General features: G+C 45.5%; 1 protein-coding gene across 1 annotated transcript in view; it reads right to left on the minus strand.

The window, feature by feature from the left end:
* The window catches only part of LOC132406135 (F-BAR domain only protein 2-like), a 92,119-nt gene that overhangs the window by 9,538 nt on the left and 58,434 nt on the right, over nt 1-24,147 (minus strand). Inside the window, exons 12-21 of the mRNA XM_059991381.1 lie at nt 10,007-10,066; nt 9,091-9,267; nt 8,393-8,417; nt 7,867-7,929; nt 7,274-7,325; nt 6,893-6,984; nt 4,906-5,313; nt 3,694-3,806; nt 1,803-1,923; nt 954-1,065 (exon numbers count right to left, since the gene is read on the minus strand). Coding sequence (XP_059847364.1) covers nt 954-1,065; nt 1,803-1,923; nt 3,694-3,806; nt 4,906-5,313; nt 6,893-6,984; nt 7,274-7,325; nt 7,867-7,929; nt 8,393-8,417; nt 9,091-9,267; nt 10,007-10,066 — 1,223 coding nt within the window. The remainder of the gene's footprint in view (nt 1-953; nt 1,066-1,802; nt 1,924-3,693; nt 3,807-4,905; nt 5,314-6,892; nt 6,985-7,273; nt 7,326-7,866; nt 7,930-8,392; nt 8,418-9,090; nt 9,268-10,006; nt 10,067-24,147) is intronic.

Below are 24,147 nucleotides of genomic sequence, written 5' to 3' on the forward strand. Positions count from 1 at the left end.
TACTGGAAATCCAAGCAACAAACAAGAAAAGCTAAAGGAACTCAGCAGGACAGGTAGCATCTATGGAAAAGAATACAGTCGATGTTTCGAGCCGAGACCCTTTGAACGTTGATTAAGTGATCAAATGCTTTTCTTTCATTGCTTTCCTGTGAAGCACTTTAGGGTACTTTATTTTTGGTTGTATCGAAGTTATTGAGATTGTAGCCCCATCAATAGGTCCCTCCATAACAGGCTACGGTACAGTCCTGTCTTTGTGTCTGGTGTCTACCTCTATGCCTCTGCTAGACATGAAAGAAGCAACCTTAAGATAAAATTAGCTTTATTTGTCACATGAACTTCAAAGTATAGAGTGAAATACATTGCTTGCGTCAGTGATCACAGCCAGGATGTGTTGGGGTAGCTTGCATGTCACCAAGCTTCCAATGCCAACATATCATGCCCACAACTTACTAACCCCAACCTGTACATTTTATTGGAAATGTGGGGGAAAACTGGAGAAATCCATGCAGTCATGGGAAGAATGTACAAACTCCTTACAGACAGCAGCGGGAATTGAACCCTGATCTTCTGAACGCTGGCACTGTAACGCCTGCACACATATGTTCTTCTAAAATGTCACCCCCCCACACTGCAAAGGATATAGTCATAGAATTCACTCATATCTTTTACATCCACCTAGACAAAAATGTCAGTTTAATAGCTTTTCCTAAAGATAGCACCTCTGACAAGACAGAACCCTTTAAGTATCAGTGCTGAAAGCCTAGGCCCAGATTGTGGCCCAAGCCTTTTAATGACGGCTTAGATTCAGAATCCCAGCAAGAGCACCATCCACTGACACACAGCTAAGAAGTAATTATTGGTTTTAAAGAAAAATAAAGCCCTTACTAGACTAAACTCAAGCAAGTCCTCGGTCCCAGTGGCTTCAAGCAGTCCTTGCTTGTACCGGCACTTACTTTGTGAAGTCTCCACCCTTGAAATAAGCATCAATACATTCTGTAAAGGCAGCTGCAACTGGCAGAGCATCCTGGCAGCCCAGTGTCACTGGGCTGGGTCCTCGGGAGATGCCTAAACAGCGAAGGTAAAACAAAGGAATCATCTTCAAGCCAAAAAACAATGCACAAAGAATTCTAAAGCCATCATCAATCATAAACTACAAAACATTTCACAACTAAACCTTTTGCAGGCACGGCCGCACAGTGACATTCCCATCTATCATCCAGTTAGACAGCCCTCAACCTTCCTTTCTGCTGCGTGCTGTACAATTATGGATCTGCAATGGCATTTATCGGTGCTTGGTGATACCAATTCTGGATGGTTTCTTCCCAAAACAGTGACAGAATTTCTCAGGATCATCAGCAATAAATTTCCTTCCTTTTGGTCAGAAGTTGGAGGTAACAAAAGCAACAGATCATTGTTTTCCCCATCTAATAAATACAGTAAAAACAGTAAAAGAAATATCTAGTAGATTCCCCTGTTGTTTTTACAGTCCCTGAAATCTGTTTGCGATGTAGGAAGTGAGACATCCAATTCACAGGCAGTAAGCTCCTGATAACATAAGTTGTGCCTCAATGAGATTATCTATTTCAGTGGCATACACAGAGGTAGAAACATTAAATGTCAAGACATTGGCAGAATTCCCTTCCCCAGACTGGTGGCATTGGAAAGTTGTTTGACAGCACCCTTAGGAGTACATGCAGTGTCAGCTGGGTGCGCTAAGCCCAGCGGGTCAGAGCTCCCAAGCTTCAATATCATGGTGCTTTCCCAATTGAATTTTCTGAGAGCGACAAACCAGGGACACGCACCCGAGGCAGGCGTAGCAGCTCGGCTTCGGGAGGTATTTGTTGTTGTTGCTTCGTCAGCCAAGCTTGAGACAGCTGCTGAAGGGCTCTGGGGTGTCGTCGTCAAAGGACTGATGCACCTAGACTGTAGAATACAAGACATCAATGGGTAAATCTCCCATCCCAGCACTTCTCAGAATGAATTTGCTCATGAAGGTTTCCAAAATACAATGTGAACAAATATGCATTTCTATAGCAACTCTCACATGATAATGACATCCTAAAGTGCCTTTCAGCCAATGACAAAATGCATCTCCATCTGGTATGGGAGCAGCTGAGCATCAGACCAGAAGTCCCTATAAAGGTCTGTGAGATCGGCTGAGAGGATCACAGGGGTCTCCCTACCATTCACTGGGCATATTTACCAGGTCCCTTAGTATTATTAAGGATCCCACCCATCCATCCAACATCCTCTTTTGACTTTCTACCATCAGACAGGAGACTCCGATGCATAGGAACAAGAATGGTCAGGATAGGAAACAGTTTCTTCCCTCAGGCCATTAGGCTTCTGAACTCGCTGCCACACCACATTCAAAGTGTCACCGGTTGATCTGTTCTGTATCTGACAATATTTAATTTATGCACTTTAGTTTTTGTGCGTGATTTATTTGTAGACTTTATCCTTACTTCCATAAACTATTGTGTGTATTGTGTACTACTGCGCTTTACACCCTTGTTTGGAGAAACATTGTCTTGCTTGGCGGTATACATGTAATAGTTAAATGACAGCAAACTTGACTTGAAGTAACTTTGAGGTGTAGTAACTGTAAGAAATGAGTTAGCCAACTTGTTGACAGTAAGCTCTTGCAAACAACAAAGTGATGATGGTCCATTAACTGTGAGTTTAATTCAGGGCCTGGAGCCCTAGTGAAAACTCCACGGTCTAATTCAAGGTAGTGCATTTGGATCTGTGAAACCAAGCGACAAGGGCAGAATGATGGTTTAACAGTTACACACCGCTTTACACCATGAGTGATTACCGATCGGGGTTCAACTCAAGCCACTGCCTATAAGAAATTAGTACGATCTCCCTGTGATTGCGCAGGTTTCCTCCCATATTCCACCTCTCCGTTTTCGTGGATGTTTGCAAAGAGGAAGAATTTCAGGATGTATTTTGTATACATTTCTCTGACATTAAATTATTGAAACTACTGAAAATGTACGGTTAAGGTTAATGAGTTGTGGGCATGCTATATTGGCATCAAAGCATGGCAACACTTACAATCCTCGCTGATTTGATTTGACACAAGTGACACTTTTCATTGGGTGCTTGGTGTTGATGTGACAAATAAAGCTAATCTCTCTCAAGTTGAAACATCACTTTACATGATTCTCTACCTGGAACCAACTAGACTGAAAGTCAAAATAACTAGAAATGGATTCTTTCCTCGAAAGTGGGAATTGATAGGGTGGAGGGTGGGAAAAAAGTGAAAATGAGGGTCTAGTGAAGTGGCAAATAAGGGATTGAGATTCACTGATTAAGCAGGAAACTTTTATTCATCCTAACAATTCTTGACTCGTCCAAAAAGTATATTTATACAGGCAGAACACACAGAGCACTGGAGAACCTCAGCAGGTTGGGCAGCATTCATGGAGGGAAATGGACAGTCGAGTTGAAACAGCTTGAGAAGTCACAGTAGATATTTCCTGTGATAGGACCTTGATGGTCATTGGCCGTGCTGTGGTGTCTCGTCAGTATAGAAATGTCTGTAGATAAATGTTCAACAGGATTTACTCATCCTGTTGGGAAGGCACACTGCGAGGATGGTTACCATGAAAAGGAAGAGGTATTGTCTACTGTGGTTCTCTGCTTGGAGCTGTGTCTTTTGAACTAAATGGCAGGACTATTACATACCGCATCCGTGGTGTCCAGTTGGAGGGGGAGAAGTTTCTTTCTGGAGTGGCGGCGAGGCAGAGGTACCAGAGCTACTTTCCCCGCTGAGGCGTCAGCTTGAACACTCGGCAGGCCTGAGGACACGATGAGACACATCAGCACCACACCGGGTCCCACACCTCCAACTACTTCCTGTCAATTGTCGAACCAACCAGCACAACCCCAATCATGACAGTTCAGCAACCCCACGGCTTCTAAATGATACTATAATGGGCTTTTTTCATTCTACTTGTGTTCTTTCTTGTAAGGACTTCAATCGTTTGTGTTTAATTTATTTTTCTCTTGCGAATGCTGCTTATACGATGCCTGCCATCAAGGACATTTAGACTGAAAGGAGTCAGCAAAAGGTCAGCAATATCATGAGTGACCCCCCCCCCCCACCCCACCGACCCTGCTCATGGACTGTCTGTCCCAGTCCCATCAGGGAAGAGGTTTTGCAGCATCCACACCAGGATCATTAATCACTAGACTGAAACACAGTTACTTCCCCCCAAGCCATCAGGCTGATCTACCCCTCCACCCATTAACCCTCCCCTCCATCACTACCCACACACCTAGCGTCACTTCATGCACGTACAATCAGTCTGTGTGTAGATGGCCACACTTGGTCACTTGTACATTGGGTTTTGCAGTATTGCTTTAATATTTATATTTATTGTGTTCTGTTTTTAAACTCTACCATTTATGCTTATTATGTTTTGTTATTCTGGATCGGACCCGGAGTAACGACCATTTCATTCTCCTTTACCCTCGTGTACTGAAGACCGACAATAAGCCATCCTGAATCTTGAATATCTCTGCCTGTGATGCTGCTGCAAGCAAGTTTTTCATTACACCTGTGCACAGATGTATTTGTGTACATGATGATAAACTCGACTTCGACACAGAATAATTTTGCAATTAACACACTGTAGAGGGAGATTTACTCCATCAGATTCCCATGGGGCAGTGATAGAGCTGGTAAATACACTGCAGAGGAAGATTTACTTTCTATTTAACATGCGTTGTCACTGCCCTAGGGACATTTGATGGGATAGTGCAGAGGGAGATTTACTCTGTATTTGCCCACACTATCGCTGCTCTGGGAATCGTTGATGTGAAACTGTTAGAGGAGACGATCCGTTTTGTTTTTCTAACCAAGGTAATAAGAAAGCAAAGCAGATCATGCGAAACCTGTAGCAGCTGTGGCATTGCTGGCGGCCAGACCGTGAAGGCCCAGGGCAGGGAGTTCGGCTATCACCCGTGACTCTACAGGTGACCACCCTCTGTCCGCTGGGGCGTGGCCGCTCTTCTCTGAGTTCTGAAGCTCCGCGCTGGTGACGCAGTCACTTGATTTGGGCCCGCTGGTGGAGTGAAGAAAAGTGTCATCGATGGCCGGCGAGAAGGTCTTGCTGAGCGGGAGCGAGACTGGTGGCGTGACGGGCTGAGGGGTCCAAGGCCTAGACTCGGGAGATGGTGAGGAGCCCTCGGTAGTTGGCAGAGAAGGGGAATCCAGACCCGAATCTTCAACCATCTCCAGAGCGCTGGAGCCCGATGGGGGGCTCAGAGACAGCGGGTTTGCACCGACTTGGTTACACTGGGCTGGGAGAAGAAAGCAGAAACCTTCAGTGAGAACAGGCAACGGGAATTAAAAACAAGATGCAAGTCGAGTTCCCCACCACCCAAAACATCATTTCCCTCCAACACCACTGTGGCAGCATACCATCAAAAAAGTACCCAGTATTGACTTGCCAAAAAACACACCTCCCCCACAAAATCCTCCAATCTGTACCATAGGGACACGGGCAACAAGCATGTGGTAAGGTGGCAGGTTCCTCTCCTCGCTGCACACTATCCTGACTTTCAATGTATTCCTGCTATGTTTATGTCCAGGAGCTCTGGGAATGCTGCCACATACCGCAGGCAATCAGAAATGGCCAATGAGTGATGACCTTAGGTGCAACACAAAAGAAAGTTTGTACCCTATTAGCTCACCCAGCGAATGAGATCTGGCAACCCTTTCTTGACTGATCACAGATGATATCGCATCCCAAATTCCTGTACAAAATTTTAAGGCTTTAGAGGTCCCTTATTTTGAGCATAACATGCAAATTCCATAAGACCGTAAGACGCAGGAGCAGAATTAGGCCATTTGGCCCATCCAGTCTTCCACCATTCCATCCTGGCTGACTTATTATCCCTCTCAACCTCATTCTCCTGCCTTCTCCCCATAACCTTTGACACCCTGACTAATCAAGAACCTACCAACCTCCGCTTTAAATATACTCAAAGATTTGACCTGAACAGCTTTCTCTGGCAATGAATTCCACAGATCTGCCGCCCTCTCACTGAAGAAATTCCTCCACAACTCTTGTATTGAGGCTGTGTCCTCTGGTCCTAGACCTCCCCACTATGGGAAACCCTCTCCAAGTTCACGCTACCCAGGCCTTTCAATATTGATAGGTTTCAATGCGATCCCCCCCCCCCCCATTCTTCTAAACTCCAACGAGGAAAGGCCCATCCTTTTCATTCTTGGGATCTCTCTTGTGGAACTCCTGTAGTCCCTCTCCAATACCAGCACATCCTTTCTCTAGACAAGGGGCCCCAAAACTGCTCATGATATTCCGAGTGCAGGCTGACTAGATCTTTCCTCATTCTAATCTGATAAGTCTTCTGCAAACTCCCTTAGTGTAAGTATCCTTAGTGTTTGCATCTAGTCTGCCTCTTCCCACCTTGATGGGGTTTGGTGAAGGAGTGATAGGCCGTGAAATAAATCTCCTTCCGTGGTTGAGACTACCCTTAGGTCTTGTCAGCCCTTTGGCAGTGGGCGTAGGTTGTGTGCGTCTAAAGCGTTGCTAAAACCACTGATGCAAGGATCCTGCTGGATTGTAAGCCAGCACTCCAGCTGTGACCAACTGGGACTGTTCCTGGTAGGGTATCAACTTGCAATCTTTTCTGGCTCAGATGCAAAGATACAAGACAAATCTTGTTGACTCATCAATTAAATTTTCATTAACTTTATGAAAGAAGTAGGACTTATAGAGATGTTAGTTTGTTTGTGAATTCTCTTCACAGAGAATTGTTTCTTTGTGAAGTCAATTCGATTAAGCTGGTTCAAATGAGATCTCAGAATTTCCATAGATTGGGAGATGTGATCCAGCAAGGAAGCAAAGTTATTTACCTGGGAGACTGGACTTGTCAAACATGGGTTCTGCTGATGCCCCAAAGAATGGATCCAGAAAGCTGATGCCATTTTGCGAGATGGCGGGTCGGCTGAGGATAGGAAACAATAAAAGGAAATCTGAGGTAAAACAGATCAGAAAGTTCCAGAACAAATGGCAGGCTGAACCTCCAGAAGTTAGACATGGGAAAGAACTGTTTTAAATGATTGAAAGATTGAAGAAAGAGAGGGATAGGGAATTTGGGGGTTGGAGGGGGGGATGGGTAAGGAGAAGTAGCAGGAGAACTGTGGGGTTAGAAAGACTCCAATGTCACCAATTCCAAAGACCCCTCCATATTTTGCTTTCAAACAAGTTTTAGCACATCCCAAGGCATTACGTACCTGTTGGGCTCTGAGCTTGGAGCAGTAAACTGGTACACTGCTGTCTCTACATCTGTAACCGACACAGAAAACAGATCAAAGTCTGTTCAAATCTATTGCCCTGAGACAGTAAGAACAAGAAAAGCAAGGATATGGAGTGGGCAGGCTCAGTGCTATACAACAACTGAATAAGCCAGGGGGATTTGTTCTGGAGAATGTTACCAAAGTCAAAGATCAAATCAGAGAGCAATACTCATAGCAGGGTGAGATATGACAGTCTACCCATCAATGCTCTCGAATGGAGTGTTTTGGACAATTTACCCCAGATCATTTCAGATGATTCACTTGTTTAAATGAGGAAAGCCTTGTTCAAAGATTACAAGAGAGTAGATGGAGTCCAGTAGGTGAAAAAGAGCTACTGTACAAAACACAGCATTAGGAAATTGGTTAAATTACATCGTCTTGCAAAGTTAGAACCTAATCTGTTTATTAGCTGAAACTAAATTCTTGGGACTGGTTGTGATAAGTGGCATTACAGAGAAGGCTAACATTTCACTGAGTTACAAGCAACTGGCAATCACACATCTTCCATAGCATCGAAGGGATTACCTTACCTCTGGCAGTAATTTCCTCAGTGTTCCCATCTACTGGAAGTGGAGCCAGTTGGATAGTGTGTTCTGTAGGGAACAAGGACAGAGTGAGAGACAAAACCAACACTGGTGGGTGGGCAAGGGATGCTGCAGAAACCTACTTGGAAACAAACTGATCCCGTCTTTAGGAAACACCTTCGTGTTTGAAACCAATGCATTAAGAAGCACCAGCACCCATTCCATCACTGGGACGAAGTCCAGGCCAGAAATGGACATTGAACATGGTAAATTTTTTTTAAAATGAGGGACACCTCCCTCGCTGCTCATATCGAGACATGACCAGGACCAGTCTCACCTGGTATCTCAACACACACTAGCATAGGCTCACACAGAGTCTTGCAGCACACGAGATGACACTTGGCCCATTGGACCAGTGCTGGCTTATTGATAAAGCTCTCCATTTAATCTTCCTCCCTGCTCTTTTCCAAGGCTCCTGCTGATTCTTAAATCTTAGAGATAAAAGTAGTTCTTGAAGATCGACAATACTCACTGGTGGAATTCCTTTTGGTCAGGATCTGCAAAATAGAGACGAGATGATCAAGTCTGGGTATTAAACAAAACATAAGAACCTTGTCTGTTGGAGCCCTTGTTAACAATAGCTCCTCTCCTAAAATCTCAGTGATCAATGATGTCAAGAGAACAAAAAAACCCTCCAGCCTTGACAACCCTTAGCACAGTGGTTAAATTACTGGGGTTAAGGGGTGGACAATTATTCCACAGATTGCAGTTTGAATCCCTTAAGTAATTCGATAATCATTGATTCAAAAGTAGCAGTGACCTTGAGAGTACCAGACATTCATTAAAAAAACCCCATCTGGTCATGACTGTCTTTCAGGGAATGAAATCTGTTGTCCTTACTCAGTCCAGCCCATTCATAATTCCAGACTCATCAATGTGACTTGTAGCTGCTCTATGACATGAAGTATCCGGGATGGATATATCCTCAGCCAACTGAGGATATTTTGTCCTGACACCCCTCAGCTGTATTCCTTGCACTAACTTGGGACTACCATCCCATTAATTCTGTTTGTAGTAAAGACTCTTGGAACATGAAGTTTGCTTAGTTAACATGAGCAATTCTCTCTTCCTCTCTGCAAAACTCATTGCTCATGACTTTTCCCCTCTCCCTGGTCACCCCTCCACAACCCCCACCCACACCCATCCAAAGTAATAGCCAGTCTTACTTACCATTGGATTGGAGGAGAGGACGATATTCCCTATTGATGCCTTCAGTTGCTCCACAGAAATCTCAGGGTCACCATTCTGGTCCTTGATCGTCACTGGTTTGATTTCCACATGGAACCTTCGGGGTTCATCATCGTCAGAGTCGGAGTCACTGGAACAGCAGGTCCTGTGTTCCTTCTCATGTACAGAGAGGTCAAGGAATTCCAAATGGAATTGGCAATTGGGGACAGTGATGAGAGTGCCATCAACTGGTCATGATTGTGGCTTTGCTGAAACAAACATCCCACCCAAGTCTATTACAAAATTGGCCTCCCCGCCCATCTCTTTATAGCCTAATTGTGTCTCAGCTAAACCTGAGTCACTGTGGACTGAATTCTAACTGGGTCTCAACAACTTCTTCCACCATTAGCCCCCACACCTCCACAAAATGCTCCAGGACATAAACACAGGGTTTTTAAAAAGATAGTGAATAATTGGGACCAGGGTACTGAATGCTTAGGACTGCTCAAAGACCCTGTCCATCATTCTCCAGGGATCACTCAATGCCAGCTCGATATTAATTCCAGAATTATAGTTTCGTTATCTCTCAGCTTGACCAAAAGTAAAGGAATCTTCCCCAACTTTTCCACAGTGTGAACTCAGGTAGGGTCCCACTCACTTGCACTTTGTTACATGCCCCAACTCAGTCTGACGGCCACCATCTCCAGTCCCAATCCAGTCTTCCAAGACGGAATCTTCACATTACAGAAGTTGCTAAAGGCCACAACTGCGGACAAGCTTGTGCCTATCTGGAGACATCTTGGAATCAGGAAAGTGATGCAATGGGGGAAGACTTTGAGGTCTCCATGCAACACTGCTGGGTGCAGCAGGGAAATTCAGAGAAGAAGAGCGACAGATAAAGATGTACAAAGTCAAGGATATAATTCTTGGTCACCTCTGGTCTGATAGTGTAACCTTCTTCATCGACCTCTGGGGAATTCTGTAAATCAAAACACGTCCAGAGTGACTGAGTACTAAGGACAACTATGCACCATCCCAATATTAAGTTTAGAAAGGCAGGCAGATCCCACTGACACAACCAGCAATGGGCAAAAGGCAAGAGTGGAACCCAGTAAACTGAGGTGCCATTCTCCCAAGGGAAGCAATGATGTTAAAAAGCTAGCAACACACACAAAATGCTGGTGGAACACAGCAGGCCAGGCAGCATCTATAGGGAGAAGCGCTGTTGACGTTTTGGGCTGAGACCCTTCGTCAGGACTAACTGAAAGAAAAGATAGTAAGAGATTTGAAAGTAGGAGAGGGAGGGGGAAGTCCAAAATGATAGAAGACCGGAGGGGGTGGCGTGAAGCTGAGAGCCGGAAAGGTGATTGGCAAAGGTGATACAGAGCTGGAGAAGGGAAAGGATCATGGGACGGGAGAAATAAAGAGGGAGGGGAGCACCAGAGGGAGATGGAGAACAGGCAGAGTGAGGGGCAGAGAGAGAGAAAAAAAGGGGGAGGGGAAAAAACTAAATATATCAGGGATGGGGGTAAGAAGGGGAGGAGGGGTATTAATGGAAGTTAGAGAAACTGGCGGACAGAGTATAGGTGTTCAGCGAAACGGTCTCCCAGTCTGCGTCAGGTCTCAGAAATATATAAAAGGCCGCACCGGGAGCACCGGACGCAGTATATCACATGCTAAAAAGCTACATCAGTGCCACAAAACTACAGAGAATGAACAGCCCTAACAGGAGCAGGAACCTCAGCAGCACAACGAGCTACAATGCATTGAAGCTCAAGGCGACTATCTAGTCTGGTACAAGCAGGAGACCACCTCAATGTATTGGAGTATAAAAGTTGCATTGTTTGCTGTGTAACCAAAACTATGTAGTCAGCTTTGAATTTGCTATTTGCTGTGCATGTATCCAATTTAGTAGGAGAATGAAATCTTAAGAATGTAGAAGAAAATGGGGTGTTATGAGAGGTTAGATAAGAGATGTAGATTAGAACATGATTAAGTCAATGGGTAGAAACAATAGTGGCGGATGTACATGTGATACGCAACTGTAGACCGATTGGATATGCTAATGCCACTAATCCAGGAGATTGCTATAAAAAATGCTACGTACAAGGATTGGTGGGCAATCGGCGACTAGCTCAATGACTGCCTGTCTCAGCTTTGATTTGCAAATTAAAGTTTAATACTTCTTGAAGAATCTTCTGCGTCTCCTGGTCGTTTGTGGGGCACGAGAAACCACGACAAAATTGGCAACTGCAACAGGACCGGAAAGAGACCCGCGGAAATAGCAGATTGGGGACGCTTCCCAGTCCTCTAGGGACCCCCACAAGGCTAACAGAATTAAGGGTGCACCCAAACAAAAGGTAAGCGCTTTTTGTGACAATTTCGACTAAGAATTCTGTTGGTTTTGGGGAGGTCTTGGAGTCTCAGAAGTGTGGAACCACTGCCGAAGGGTCTCTCTGGTCCAAAGAATCTGGCAGAATTGGGGGTTAACAGGAGGCTCAGAGGATTGATCGAGAACACTGCAGTGAGGGCAAGTACAAATAAGCTAATAAGTGAAGAAAAATTCCTCATGGTGTTGATAAGTCCCTGTGGATACTGCTTCATATAAAACGAAGGTCTGAACGGGCAGGGAAAGGAAAATAGAGAAAATCCTCGTGGATACCGCCTTAAGAGATAAGGGTCTGAATAGACAAGGTGCAAAGAGAAAGTTCTGTGGATACCGCTTTGAATAGAGGTCTGTACGGGCAGAACAGAATAGGAAACAAGGACAGTCTTGTAGTTTAAAGCGCTGGTAGATAGACCATAGACTAGGCATAGAATTAAGAGTAAATAATATTATCCAGTAAACAAACTGTGAATCTCTGAAATACCTTAAAAAGAGAGAATAACATGACAGGTAAAGCAACAGCAGTAGAGATTCTGAGCAAAAAATTCCCGGTAAATAAATATGAGATCACAAAAACTTCAGAAATATGGGAAAAGAGAACCAAAAACCTGGTCACAAAATGGCCAAGAGAAGGAACGTTTGATGTAAGCTTGTGCGAAGAAATGGAGGCACTAATTAAAAATTACAAACCAAAAGATAAATCTAAGAGGGCAAAAAAGAGAACGAGAAATGGAAGTGCTAAAACTCTTCAGAACAGAGGGAGAAAGGCTGAGGAGGACAGGTAGAATATTGATTACAAGCGAGGAAGACACTAAGGTGCTGGAGAAACAGCCTGTTAGAGAGAGAGGAAGGTACAGTGAGAAGCTGGCTTCAGCTCCGTACCCAGATGTGAAAGAAACAGAAAAGCCCACTCCCTATAATGAGGAAGGAACACCTAAGCAGTGCTCCCTGCTGATGGGAACAGTAAACATGCAGGGAGAAGTACAAGTTTGGGATAATGAGGAGGAAAGAAGACAATACGAGAAGGAAAAAGCAGCGATATGGAAGGAGATACAGGCAGAAAGGATAAAGGTGGAACAGGCAAAGAGAAATGAAAGAAGAGATTGAATGGATGAAATACTTGAGAGAGGAAAAGGAGTATGAGGAGTATCGGTTATACCATAGAAATAAACAGACTAGAAAAGAAAGTGGCTCATCAGGGCAGGAAGAGATGAGGCATTCAAGAGGAAGTGGAAAAAAGATAGGAGATGAGAGTCTTGGAGAAACACAAGAGAAGGGAATCAAGCATGAGTAAGGATCATGAGGAGCCCCTGCCACAGGTGTACAGACACAGACAGGAAGAAAGAGAAGGTGACTCATTGGAGGAGCAAGAGTTAAGTGGAGAGAGAGAGGATGTGAGAATTTGTGGGGAAGAGGTAGGAGGCAGAAGCCTAGAAGAGCAGAAGGAGGCGGTAGGGGAGTGACTTGCGGAAGTAGAGAGAGAGCTAGATAAGTTACTGAGAGGGGATTGTCAGAGGAGATGCAAAAAATACTCCAGGGGCCAACCAAGTATTGAATCAAGACTCCACAGAGCAACCAAGGGAAGAAGAGGACCCCAGAGAAATTTGTGTGGGAGGCAGTAAAAACATACCCTGAGACAGATGGGGAGTCAGGCGAGGAGGAGAGCCAGGGCAGGTGGGAAGAAGGAGGAAGAATGATGCCATTGTTAGTTAATGGATCAGGACATGTGCAGTATATCCCTTGGGGTTCCCAGGACCTAAAAGAGCTGAAAAACACTCTGCCCAGTCTACATGAAGGAGCAGGGAAATGGATTAGAGCCTTTGAAGAAGAAACGGCAGGACGATTATTGGCTATGGGAGATTTGAAGGAACTATTGATAAGATTGATGGGAACCTCCAAATTTAACGAGCTAATGGAAATGGCTGGCATAGTAAACTCGAACGACCCAAGAACTGATGGAGTCGGGTTTGACAGAGTGAGGCAGAGGGTATGGCAGGCCCTCAGGAGGCTTTATCCACCCAAAGTAGACCCCAAAGCCTTAAAGAGGGATCCACTGGGAGACACTGAAAACCCAGCAGCCTACGTAGAAAACCAATTGAAAAGGTGGAGACTGGAGACTGAGCAAGAGGTGGAGAATAGCTTATTTATCACCACACTGTTCCGACATAGCATTTTGGATGCAATGTCTCCGCAAGTTAAATCCAAACTGGAGGAAGTGGTTGGGCTGATGTCAATGACCCCACAAGAATTTAGAGACCACATAGTCCTTGTGGTTGAGAAATACCGGAAAGACAAACAAAGGTTGGCTGAGCAGCAAGAAGAGGTGCAAAGAAAGTTAATACAAATGCAGCTCGAAGAAGTCAAAAAGAAGGAAAAAGAGAAAAAGTAAAAAGATGCTGCCAGCAACCACTGGTCCGAGTACAGCCATCGAACTGGATGAAGCACCGCTATATGGAGGAACCGACCATTCTGTAAGACAAGGGCCGGAAAACCCCATGCCAATAACCAACATCTTTGGAGGAGCATTCCCACAAATGCCCTATCAGGAACAGACTAAATTCAAACAGCCCAGACAGGACTGGAAGTCCCAAGGAGGGGGACAGAGGAGCTATGGGCAGAGGGGACCAGTGAGGAAACAGGGGGAAAGAGAGGTAGAGAGATTGTGCTGGGGATGTAATCAGCCAGGTCACATGAGAAGAGATTGTCCGTTTACACCATGGCCTGTCACACACCAGCAGGAACCGATAAGAAGGGAACTAAAGTTTAGCCAAGGACCAGCCCCCACAGGCCCAAGCGGACCTGTGAACCCCTATGCGAGGTATTAGGGGTGCCCCGAGAACTCGAGTGGGAAGGGACATTACCCAATGATAACGAGGGAGGCAGACGAGGAACCCATTGTTCAGGTTATGTTAGAAGGGCAACTGACACCAATGATGATAGATACTGGAGCCACGTACACTTGTGTACAGCCACAGTATGCCCTTCACCTTCCCATGTCAGGAAAGTTTATTAAGATGGTAGGGTTCTCGGGGAAAACACAGTTGACACAGTGCAAGGCTCCAGTGCAGTTGAGAATGGGAAATGAAGGAATTGTTTTGCAGGTGCTAGTATTTAAAGGAACTCCGATTAATTTGTTAGGCAGAGATGCCTTATTGAAACTGGAATTAAAATTAGAATGCACCAGAAATGGGCTGAGTGTGGAAAGAGCAGGCGCTCAATTGATAGTGCGAGAAGACAAGAAGGCTAATGTCTTTTGGATAGGAGACATAGCAGATCAGATTCAGGAAACCTGGGAAAAATGGAAAAAGGGCGTGCAAGCTATATTACCCAGGGCCCATGCCCATGCCCAAATCTGAGCTACATTGTACAGTGATTTTTGACGAGACTCAGAACAGGGAGTTAGAGGAGAGATGGCACCTGGAGGCATGTACCCAACAGCACCTGGAAGGGGAGGCTGTGATAATTGGAAAGCAAGGGGCAGCTTTACAAGTTAAGTGGAACACCTTTTTAGAAAAATGGTACAGGATACCAGAGGCTGTGCCCCACGTAACATTGTTGGTAAACAAGGGATATCAGTCTAAAGACTTAGGACTCTTAGTTAAGAGTGCTGAAACAGTAACAGTGTGGAGGAAAATCATGCCAGAGGTGTGGATATCAGAAGACAACTATTGCATTAAAATAATGGTAAGTGTAGATATGGTAGGGACAGTGAGAGAGGTTGAAATAACTCCCCAACCACACATGCCATTGCTGGGAAAGGAAAGAGGCCAGCAGAAAGATAGAAGGTTAGATGAGTTGCCATCTATTCTGTGGTCACAGCATGACACGGACATAGGGAAAATAAAAACAGCTAGTCCGGTGGAAATAAGGCTGAAAAGGGGAGCAATTCCACCCAGGAAACCACAATACCCTCTAAGACAAGAAGCAGAAGAGGGAATAGCATCAACAGTGCAGGGGTTGCTTGAAATAGGAGTGCTTAAAAGAACAAACAGTCCATGCAATACCCCGTTGCTGCCGGTCTTAAAAGCAGATAAATCTAAGTGGAGATTGGTGCATGATTTGCGAGCGGTAAATGATGTGGTAGAGGACTGGCCTGCGGTAGTCCCCAACCCACACACGCTTTTGACTAATGTTCCACCAGAAGCAAGTTACTTTTCAGTGATTGATTTGTGTTCGGCTTTCTTCAGCATTCCTCTAGCCGACCAGAGTCAGTATCTGTTTGCACTTACTTACAGAGGTGCTCAGTATACCTACACCAGAATGCCGCAATGGTTTAAACATTCCCCGCATGTTAAAGACAGACCTAGAGGGCACACCATTGGAAAGTACATTGTTACAGTATGTGGATGACCTACTGATTTGCTCCCACAGCGAGAAACAGTGTGAGCAGGCTGTTAGAGAAGCTGGCGCACGGAGGACATAAAGTATCCAAAAAGAAACTGCAATTTTGCACGCAGCAAGTGGAATACTTAGGCAGGGTAATATCCAAGGGAGTGAAGGCGATAGCACCAGATCAGATTGAGGCAATAACTAAGGCCCCAAAACCCCAGACTGTAGGGCAGATGATGATGTTTTTGGGAATGGCAGGGTACAGCTCAGATTGGATAGGGGAATATGCTGAGATTGTGGCACCTTTGAGAAAGATAATGAAAGAAGCAGGACATACGAATTTGAAGAACAGCTTACAGTGGAATGAAGAGGCAGAGATAGTTTTCAATACTATTAAGCAGGAATTGCAGTCAGCACCAGCATTAGCTTTGCCTGACTACGAGAAGGTTTTTCATTTGTATGTATCCAACCGACAGGAGGGTTATGTCACAGCGGTTCTATTGCAAGAGACAGGCACAGGCAGCCGATAGCATACTACAGTACGAGACTAGATGAGGTGGCTCAGGGGTATCCACCCTGTATTCAGGGATTGGTGGCGCTGTACTATGCATATGAAAAGGCGTCATCTGTAACCCTGGGCTATCCTGTAACTGTACACACACCACAAAGTAGCAGAATTGCTGGAAAGAGGGAAATTTGTGCTGAAGCCAGCCTCCTGGCAGCTATTGACAGACTATTATCAGATGCTATTGACATCTCTAGACAACTATACAGAGATGCACTGCCAGTAATATAGCCGATTTTGTCCTTTTGGGCTGTGTAAGAGAACCCCATGATTGTGTAGGGAAGGCGATGGCATCTGCCAAATTGAGAGCAGATTTATGGTCAGAACCACTAGAGGATGCAGATAAAAAGGTTCTGTTCGTAAATGGCTCTTGTTATAGGGACTATGATGGAAATCATGCAGGGTTCTCAGTCGTGCAGCAGGATCAGTCGAGCTATAAGATTATTAGGATGGAGTCCTGTCCCCAACCGTGTTCCGCCCAACCAGCGGAAATCAAAGCCCTGACAGCTGTGTGTGAAATGATGGAAGGTGAGAAAGTAGACATCTATACTGACTCGGCATATGCTCATGGAGTATGCCATTTGTTTGGGGCAGTGTGGAAACAGAGAGGTTTTTAGAAAAGCAGTGGAGATCCCATACAACGTTGTCAGCGAATTCTAGTCTTAATAAAAGCCAAAATGAAACCTAAAGCATTGGCTATAGTAAAATGCCGGGCACATAAAAAGGGAAATGATGTAATAACAAAGGGAAATCAAGCTGCAGATGAGGCAGCCAGAAAAGCGTCTGGATGTACATCAGCTGTCATTGCACCCCAGGTAAGCCTAGCTCCAGAAGAGGTAGAGGACTTAATTGAAATACAAGGTAAGGCAACTTTGGCAGAACAGACAATGTGGAGATGCTCTTTTCAGAGCGGGCAGCGGAGTCTGTGGAAGCAGAGTCCCGGGCTTTGGCTAAGTGGGCTTCGGCGTAAGGGGACTTCGGTAAGCTTGTGTGATTGCTCGCTGAGGGGTAGAAGGTAAGGTCGCTAGGTGCTTTTTAGACTTATTCTATAAATCCAGTTCAGGTATGGGGGAGACAGTCAGAGCAGTGGTGTGCTCCGTATGCAGTATGTGGGAAATCAGGGTCAACACAGTTGTCCCTGATGACCACACCTGCAAAAGGTGCGTCCAGCTGCAGCTCCTATCAGCCCGAGTTAGGGAGTTGGAGCAGGAGCTGGATGAACTACGGATCATTCGGGATAGATAGGAGTTATCAGGAGGTAGTCACACCAAAAATCCAAGAAGTAGGCAGATGGGTGACGGTCCAGAGGGGCGGAGGAGCAGGCAGAGAGAGCAGAGCACCCCTGTGGCCACTCCCATTAACAATAAGTATACCGTACTGGATACTGTTGATGGGGATGACCTACCAGGAATGAGTTGCAGTGGTCCTGCCTCTGGCACAGAGGTTGAACCCTCAACTAGAAAGGGGAGGAGGGAAGAGAAGAGAGCGATAGTTTTAGGGGATTCTATAGTCGGGGGGCAGATAGGAGATTTTGTGGGGCAGATCGGGAGTCTCGGATGGTATGTTGCCTCCCTGGTGCCAGGGTCCGGGACATCTCAAATCGGGTGCAGGCTATTCTTGAGAACGAGGGCATGAACCCAGATGTAGTGGTCCATGTAGGGTCCAACGATGTAGGTAAGGTGAGTGTGGGGGTCCTGCTTAGAGAGTTCAGGGAGTTAGGAGTGAAGCTGAAAGGCAGGGCCTCCAGGGTGACAATCTCGGGATTGCTACCTATGCCACGTGCGAGTGAGGCGAAGAATAGAATGATTATGCACATTAATACGAGGCTGAGAGCATGGTGCAGGAAGGAAAGGTTCAGGTTTTTGGATAATTGGTCTTTGTTCCAGGGACGTTGGGATCTGTTTCGAAGGGACGGTCTACATCTGAACTGGAGGGGTACTAACATTCTTGCAGGAATGTTTGCCAGTGCTGCTCGGGGGGGGGGGGTTTAAACTAGATGTGCAGGGGGCAGGGATCCAGAATACGAGAGAAGATGATATGATGAAGGATAAGGGACAGGTGGGGAATACACGTTTCCCAAATATTAATTGTGTAAAGGAGAAAGGTGAGACAGAACATGTGTTGGAAAAGTTACATGTACAGAGGGTTGGTCAGAAGGAGCATGGGGTTAAATGTGTAGAAGGTTTGGGTGATCTTGAGAAGGTCATCAAAATTCAAGGTGCAATTAGCCCGATGGAAGTTCAAGGAGCTGGGTTAGGTACAATAGACAGTGTTTTAAGCAAAGAGAGGAGGAATGGGCTAAGAATTCTATACTTGAATGCGCGTGGTGTCAGAAATAAGACAGATGAGCTTGAAGCTCAGATGAAAATGGGGAACTACGATATTGTTGGGATAACAGAGACATGGCTGCAAGGGGATCAGGCCTGGGAATTGAGTGTACCAGGGTATACGTGCTATCGTAGAGACAGAAATATGGGAAGAGGGGGTGGGGTGGCCCTGTTGGTGAGGAATGAGATTCAGTCCTTAGCAACAGGTGACTTGGGAACAGGGGAAGTAGAGTCTGTGTGGATTGAGCTGAGGAACAGTAAGGGTAAAAAGACCCTAATGGGTGTTGTGTACAGGCCCCCAAACAGTAGCGTGGATATTGGGTACAAGTTGATTAGGGAGTTAACATTGGCATGTGCTAAAGGTAATGCAGTCGTTATGGGAGATTTCAACATGCAGGTGAACTGGGAGAATCAGGTAGGTGCTGGACCCCAGGCTAGGAAGTTTGTGGAGTGTCTAAGGGATGTATTTTTGGAACAGCTTGTGCTTGAGCCAACCAGGAACGAGGCTATTTTGGACTTGGTGATGTGTAATGAACAGGAATTGATAAGTGATCTTGAAGTAAAGGAGCCATTAGGAAGTAGTGATCATAACATGATAAGTTTTTATCTACAATTTGAGAGGGATAAGGGCAGATCAGAGGTGTCAGTGTTGCAATTAAATAAAGGAGACTACGGAGCCATGAGGGAAGAGCTGGCCAAAGTTAAATGGGCGGATGCCCTGGCAGGAAAGACAGTGGATCAGCAGTGGCAGATATTCTTGGGGATAATACAAAAGATGCAAAAGCAGTTCATTCCAATGAGAAGGAAGGATTCAAAGAGGGGGAAGGGGCCACAGTGGTTGACAAAGGAAGTCAGAGATTGTATAGCATTGAAGAAAAAGAAGTATGACAGGGCTAAGATGAGTGGGAATACAGATGATTGGGAAAGTTTTAAGGAACAGCAGATCTTGACTAAAAAAGCAATACGGAGAGAAAAAAATCACGTATGAGCTCAGACTAGCCAGGAATATAAAAGGGGATAGCAAAAGCTTTTTTAGCTATGTGAAGAGAAAGAAGATAGTTAAGAACAATGTTGGCCCCTTGAAGAATGAATTGGGAGAAATTGTTATGGGAAACAGGGAAATGGCAACAGAATTTAATGCGTACTTTAGATCTGTCTTCACCAGGGAGGACACAAGCAAACTCCCAGATGTATGGATGGGCCAGGGTCATAAGATATCAGAGGAATTGAGACAGATTGACGTTAGGAAAGAAACTGTGATGAGTAGACTGGTAGGACTGAAGGCTAATAAATCCCCGGGTCCAGATGGTCTGCATCCGAGGGTTCTAAAAGAGGTGGCTCAGGAAATTGCGGATGCATTGGTAATCATTTTCCAATGTTCCTTAGATTCAGGATCAGTTCCTGAGGATTGGAGAGTGGCTAATGTTATCCCACTTTTCAAGAAGGGAGGGAAGGAGAAAATGGAGAACTATCGCCCTGTTAGCCTAACGTCAGTCGTGGGGAAGATGCTTGAGTCCATTATTAAGGACTAAATAGTGGCATATCTTGATGGCAGTAATAGGATTAGGCCGAGCCAGCATGGATTTACCAAGGGCAAATCATGCTTGACTAATCTGTTGGAGTTTTTTGAAGGTGTAACAGGGATGTTAGACGAGGGTAAGCCAGTGGATGTTGTGTACCTAGATTTTCAGAAGGCATTCGATAAGGTGCCACATAGGAGATTGGTGAGTAAAATCAGAGCTCATGGCATTGGGGGCAGGGTTTCAACATGGATAGAAAACTGGTTGGCAGATAGAAAGCAAAGGGTAGCAGTGAATGGGTGTTTCTCGGACTGGCTGGAGGTGACTATTGGGGTACCACAGGGCTCTGTATTGGGACCACAGCTCTTTACGATTTATGTCAATGATTTAGATGAGGGCATTGAAAACTATATCAGCAAGTTTGCTGACGATACTAAACTGGGTGGCAGTGTGACATGCGAAGAGGACGTTAGGAGAATACAGGGAGACTTGGATAGGCTGGGTGAGTGGGCAGATACTTGGCAGATGTCATTCAATGTGAATAAATGTGAAGTTATCCACTTTGGAAGCAGGAACAAGAGGGCAGAGTATTTTCTGAACGGTGTAGAGTTAGGTAAGGGAGAAATGCAAAGAGACCTAGGAGTCCTAGTTCATCAGTCAATGAAGGTGAATGAGCAAGTGCAACAGGCAGTGAAGAGGGCAAATTTAATGTTGGCTTTTATTACAAGGGGAATTGAGTACAAGAGCAAGGATGTCCTTTTGCATTTGTACAGGGCCCTGGTGAGACCACACCTGGAATATTGTGTACAGTTTTGGTCTCCAGGTTTGAGGAAGGACATTCTGGCAATTGAGGAAGTGCAGCGTAGATTCACTAGGTTAATTCCTGGGATGGCAGGGCTGTCTTACGCAGAGAGATTGGAGAGATTGGGCTTGTACACGCTGGAATTGAGGAGATTGAGAGGGGATCTGATTGAAACGTTTAAGATAATTAAAGGATTTGATAGGATTGAGGCAGGAAATATGTTCCAGATGTTGGGAGAGTCCAGTACCAGAGGGCATGGATTGAGAATAAGAGGTCAGTTATTTAAAACAGAGTTGAGGAAGAGCTTCTTCTCCCAGAGAGTTGTGGAGGTGTGGAATGCACTGCCTCAGAAGACGGTGGAGGCCAATTCTCTGGATGCTTTCAAGAAGGAGCTAGATAGATATCTGAGAGAAATGATTAAATTAAAGACGGTACTTAAGGAGTCCATTTAGAATGTGCTGACACAGAAAAAATGTGCAAAGCAACTTGCAGGGCAACGTATAAACCAATTTGCAAAATCAGGATGAAACAATAGCTTGCTGATTAAAGAAGCGATACGGGTAACGGGAAGACATGCTTAACGGTTGAACAATAACGGTGTTAATGCGCTGAGGCTGATAAGTGGGCCAAAGGGTAATCACATTTGTAATTTTGTAATGAGATTAAGGAAGAATGTCTGCACCTCACATGGGTGCAACTCACAAAGTCGTAAACAAGTAGGGTATAAAAAACTGTGCAAAGTGTAATTCGGCACTCAATCTAGCAGGAGCTGGTTGGGTCCGACTCTGCAGACTCGAAAAATAAAGTTTACCGTTCTGCAAATTGCTGAGACTCAGTGTGTTTCTGACAACGTGGGGGCTCGTCCGGGATCCACACTCCGGCTGCGGTGGACACGAGGAAGGACATCGGAGACGGTGCACCCCGCCGAGTTTGGCGGTCCCTGACTCCTTGCTCGTCGCTCCAGCGCGGCTTGAGCGAGTGATATCTGGACAGCGCAGAGCGGTAAACGGGGAGAAGGGAAGTCCCCAGGACGCACCGGGTAAGTGCCTACTATTATAGTAGAAGGGTGCGGGAATAAGTAAGGACGGAGAAGACCGGGATCGCTACCCGGGGGTCCTCCTGATAAAAGTCCTTGGGACGCACCGGGTAAAGTGCCTACTGTTGCAGTAGAAGGGTGCGGGATTAAGTAAGAACGGAATAAGATGGGAGGGGGTGGCTCTAAAAAGAAAGAGGAAACGGAAAGACCGGGACCATACCCGGGGGTTCCTCCTGATAGCCCCCTCGGTAGAATGTTTGAGAATTGGGGATGTGGAAGACTAAAAGGGAAACAAAAGAAAAAAATTATACAGTACTGTTTAATTTGGTCGAAACAGCCGATAGAAAAACCTGCGGTCTGGTGGCCGCGGCTTGGGTCTGAGGAGGATTGGGTACGACAAGCCTTAAACATTTACGTTAATTCAAAACCAAATGTAAAACCGGAAGAAATTGCTTATGCTTTTTGTTGGGCTCCCTGGCCAGGAGTAACAACAAAGAGTTTTAAATTGGGCATTAAAGGGGAGCGGAAGTGGGACCTACTCGATCATTTACCCCCTCCCTATGTCCAGCCTTCTGCGCCCCTTGCGGGAGCAGAGGGAGGACGTGAAGAAAGTGAAAAAACAGAAGAAATAGACCCGGAGAGGGAAGAGAGGGATGTTAGGGAAAAAGCAAAAGCAAGGATCGAAACAAGGAATGTGACAGGAGCAGATAAGAAAAAGAAAGACGAATTAAAAAAGGAAGAGGTACAGCTGTGTCCCCTTCGAGAGGTTCCAATGGGAGGAGAACGGGGAGGAACAGGATTTGTAAACGTCCCTCTGACAAGTACCGAAGTACGAGGATTTAAGAAAGATATGAAAACTTTATTAGAAGATCCAATGGGACTGGCAGAACAGTTGGATCAATTCTTAGGACCTAATGTTTACACTTGGGAAGAAATGCATGCGATTATGGGAACGCTATTTTCTGCACAAGAGAGGCAAATGATACGACAAGCTGCAATATCAATTTGGGGAAGGGAACAGCCGAATGAGTTACCGGGGGACCAGAAATTTCCAGTAAACGACCCACAGTGGGACAAACAAGCAGAAGAGAGAAGACGGCAATATCCCATTGCCATGGAAGGGAGGAGGGGATTACAACCTGTAATTGAGACATTAGTATCAGATGGACTCCTGGAAGAATGTATGTCACCCTTTAATACCCCCATCCTACCGGTCCGAAAGCCCGACGGCACGTATCGAATGGTTCAAGATCTGAGAGGCTTAAATGCGGTAGTCCAAACACGATACCCGGTAGTGCCTAACCCCTATACATTAATGAGCAAAATACCTCCTGAACATGAATGGTTCAGTGTAATAGATCTAAAAGATGCCTTTTGGAGTTGCCCGTTGGAGGAAGGTAGCCGAGATATGTTCGCATTTGAATGGGAAAATCCCTTCACTGGGCGGAAGAAGCAACTCCGGTGGACCGTCTTGCCCCAAGGGTTCACGGAGTCCCCAAACCTATTCGAACAGGTACTGGAGCAAGTATTGGCTGGATTCCATTGTACCGAAAAGAACCAACTATTACAGTATGTCGATGACCTACTACTATCGGGACCAGCAGAGGAGGTAGTGCGAGACGATACTATAAGACTCTTGAATTACCTAGGAGAAAAAGGATTGCGGGTGTCCAAGAAGAAACTGCAATTTGTCGAGAAGGAAATAGCATATCTCGGACACAGAGTCAGTAAAGGGCACCGCCAAATAACCCCAGAAAGAATAGCGGGAATAACTAAAATACCGCTTCCCAGGACAAAGAAGGAAATAAGACAATTTCTGGGCTTAGTGGGCTATTGCCGGATTTGGATAGAGAATTATACCCCCCTGGTGAAGTTTATGTACGACAAATTGGCAAAGGAAGACCGGGGAATAATCAGCTGGACCGAAGAAGAAGAACAGAAGTTCAGGAAAATAAAAGGGCAACTAATTCGGGCCCCGGTATTAACACTGCCAGCACTGGAAAAGCCCTTTCAGCTGTATGCAACAAACAATGAAGGAACTGCGTTAGGAGTACTAACCCAAGAAAAAGGAGGAAAGCGGCAACCTGTGGCCTTT

The sequence above is a fragment of the Hypanus sabinus genome, chromosome 16, assembly GCF_030144855.1.
Source record: "Hypanus sabinus isolate sHypSab1 chromosome 16, sHypSab1.hap1, whole genome shotgun sequence".
NCBI lineage: Eukaryota > Metazoa > Chordata > Chondrichthyes > Myliobatiformes > Dasyatidae > Hypanus > Hypanus sabinus.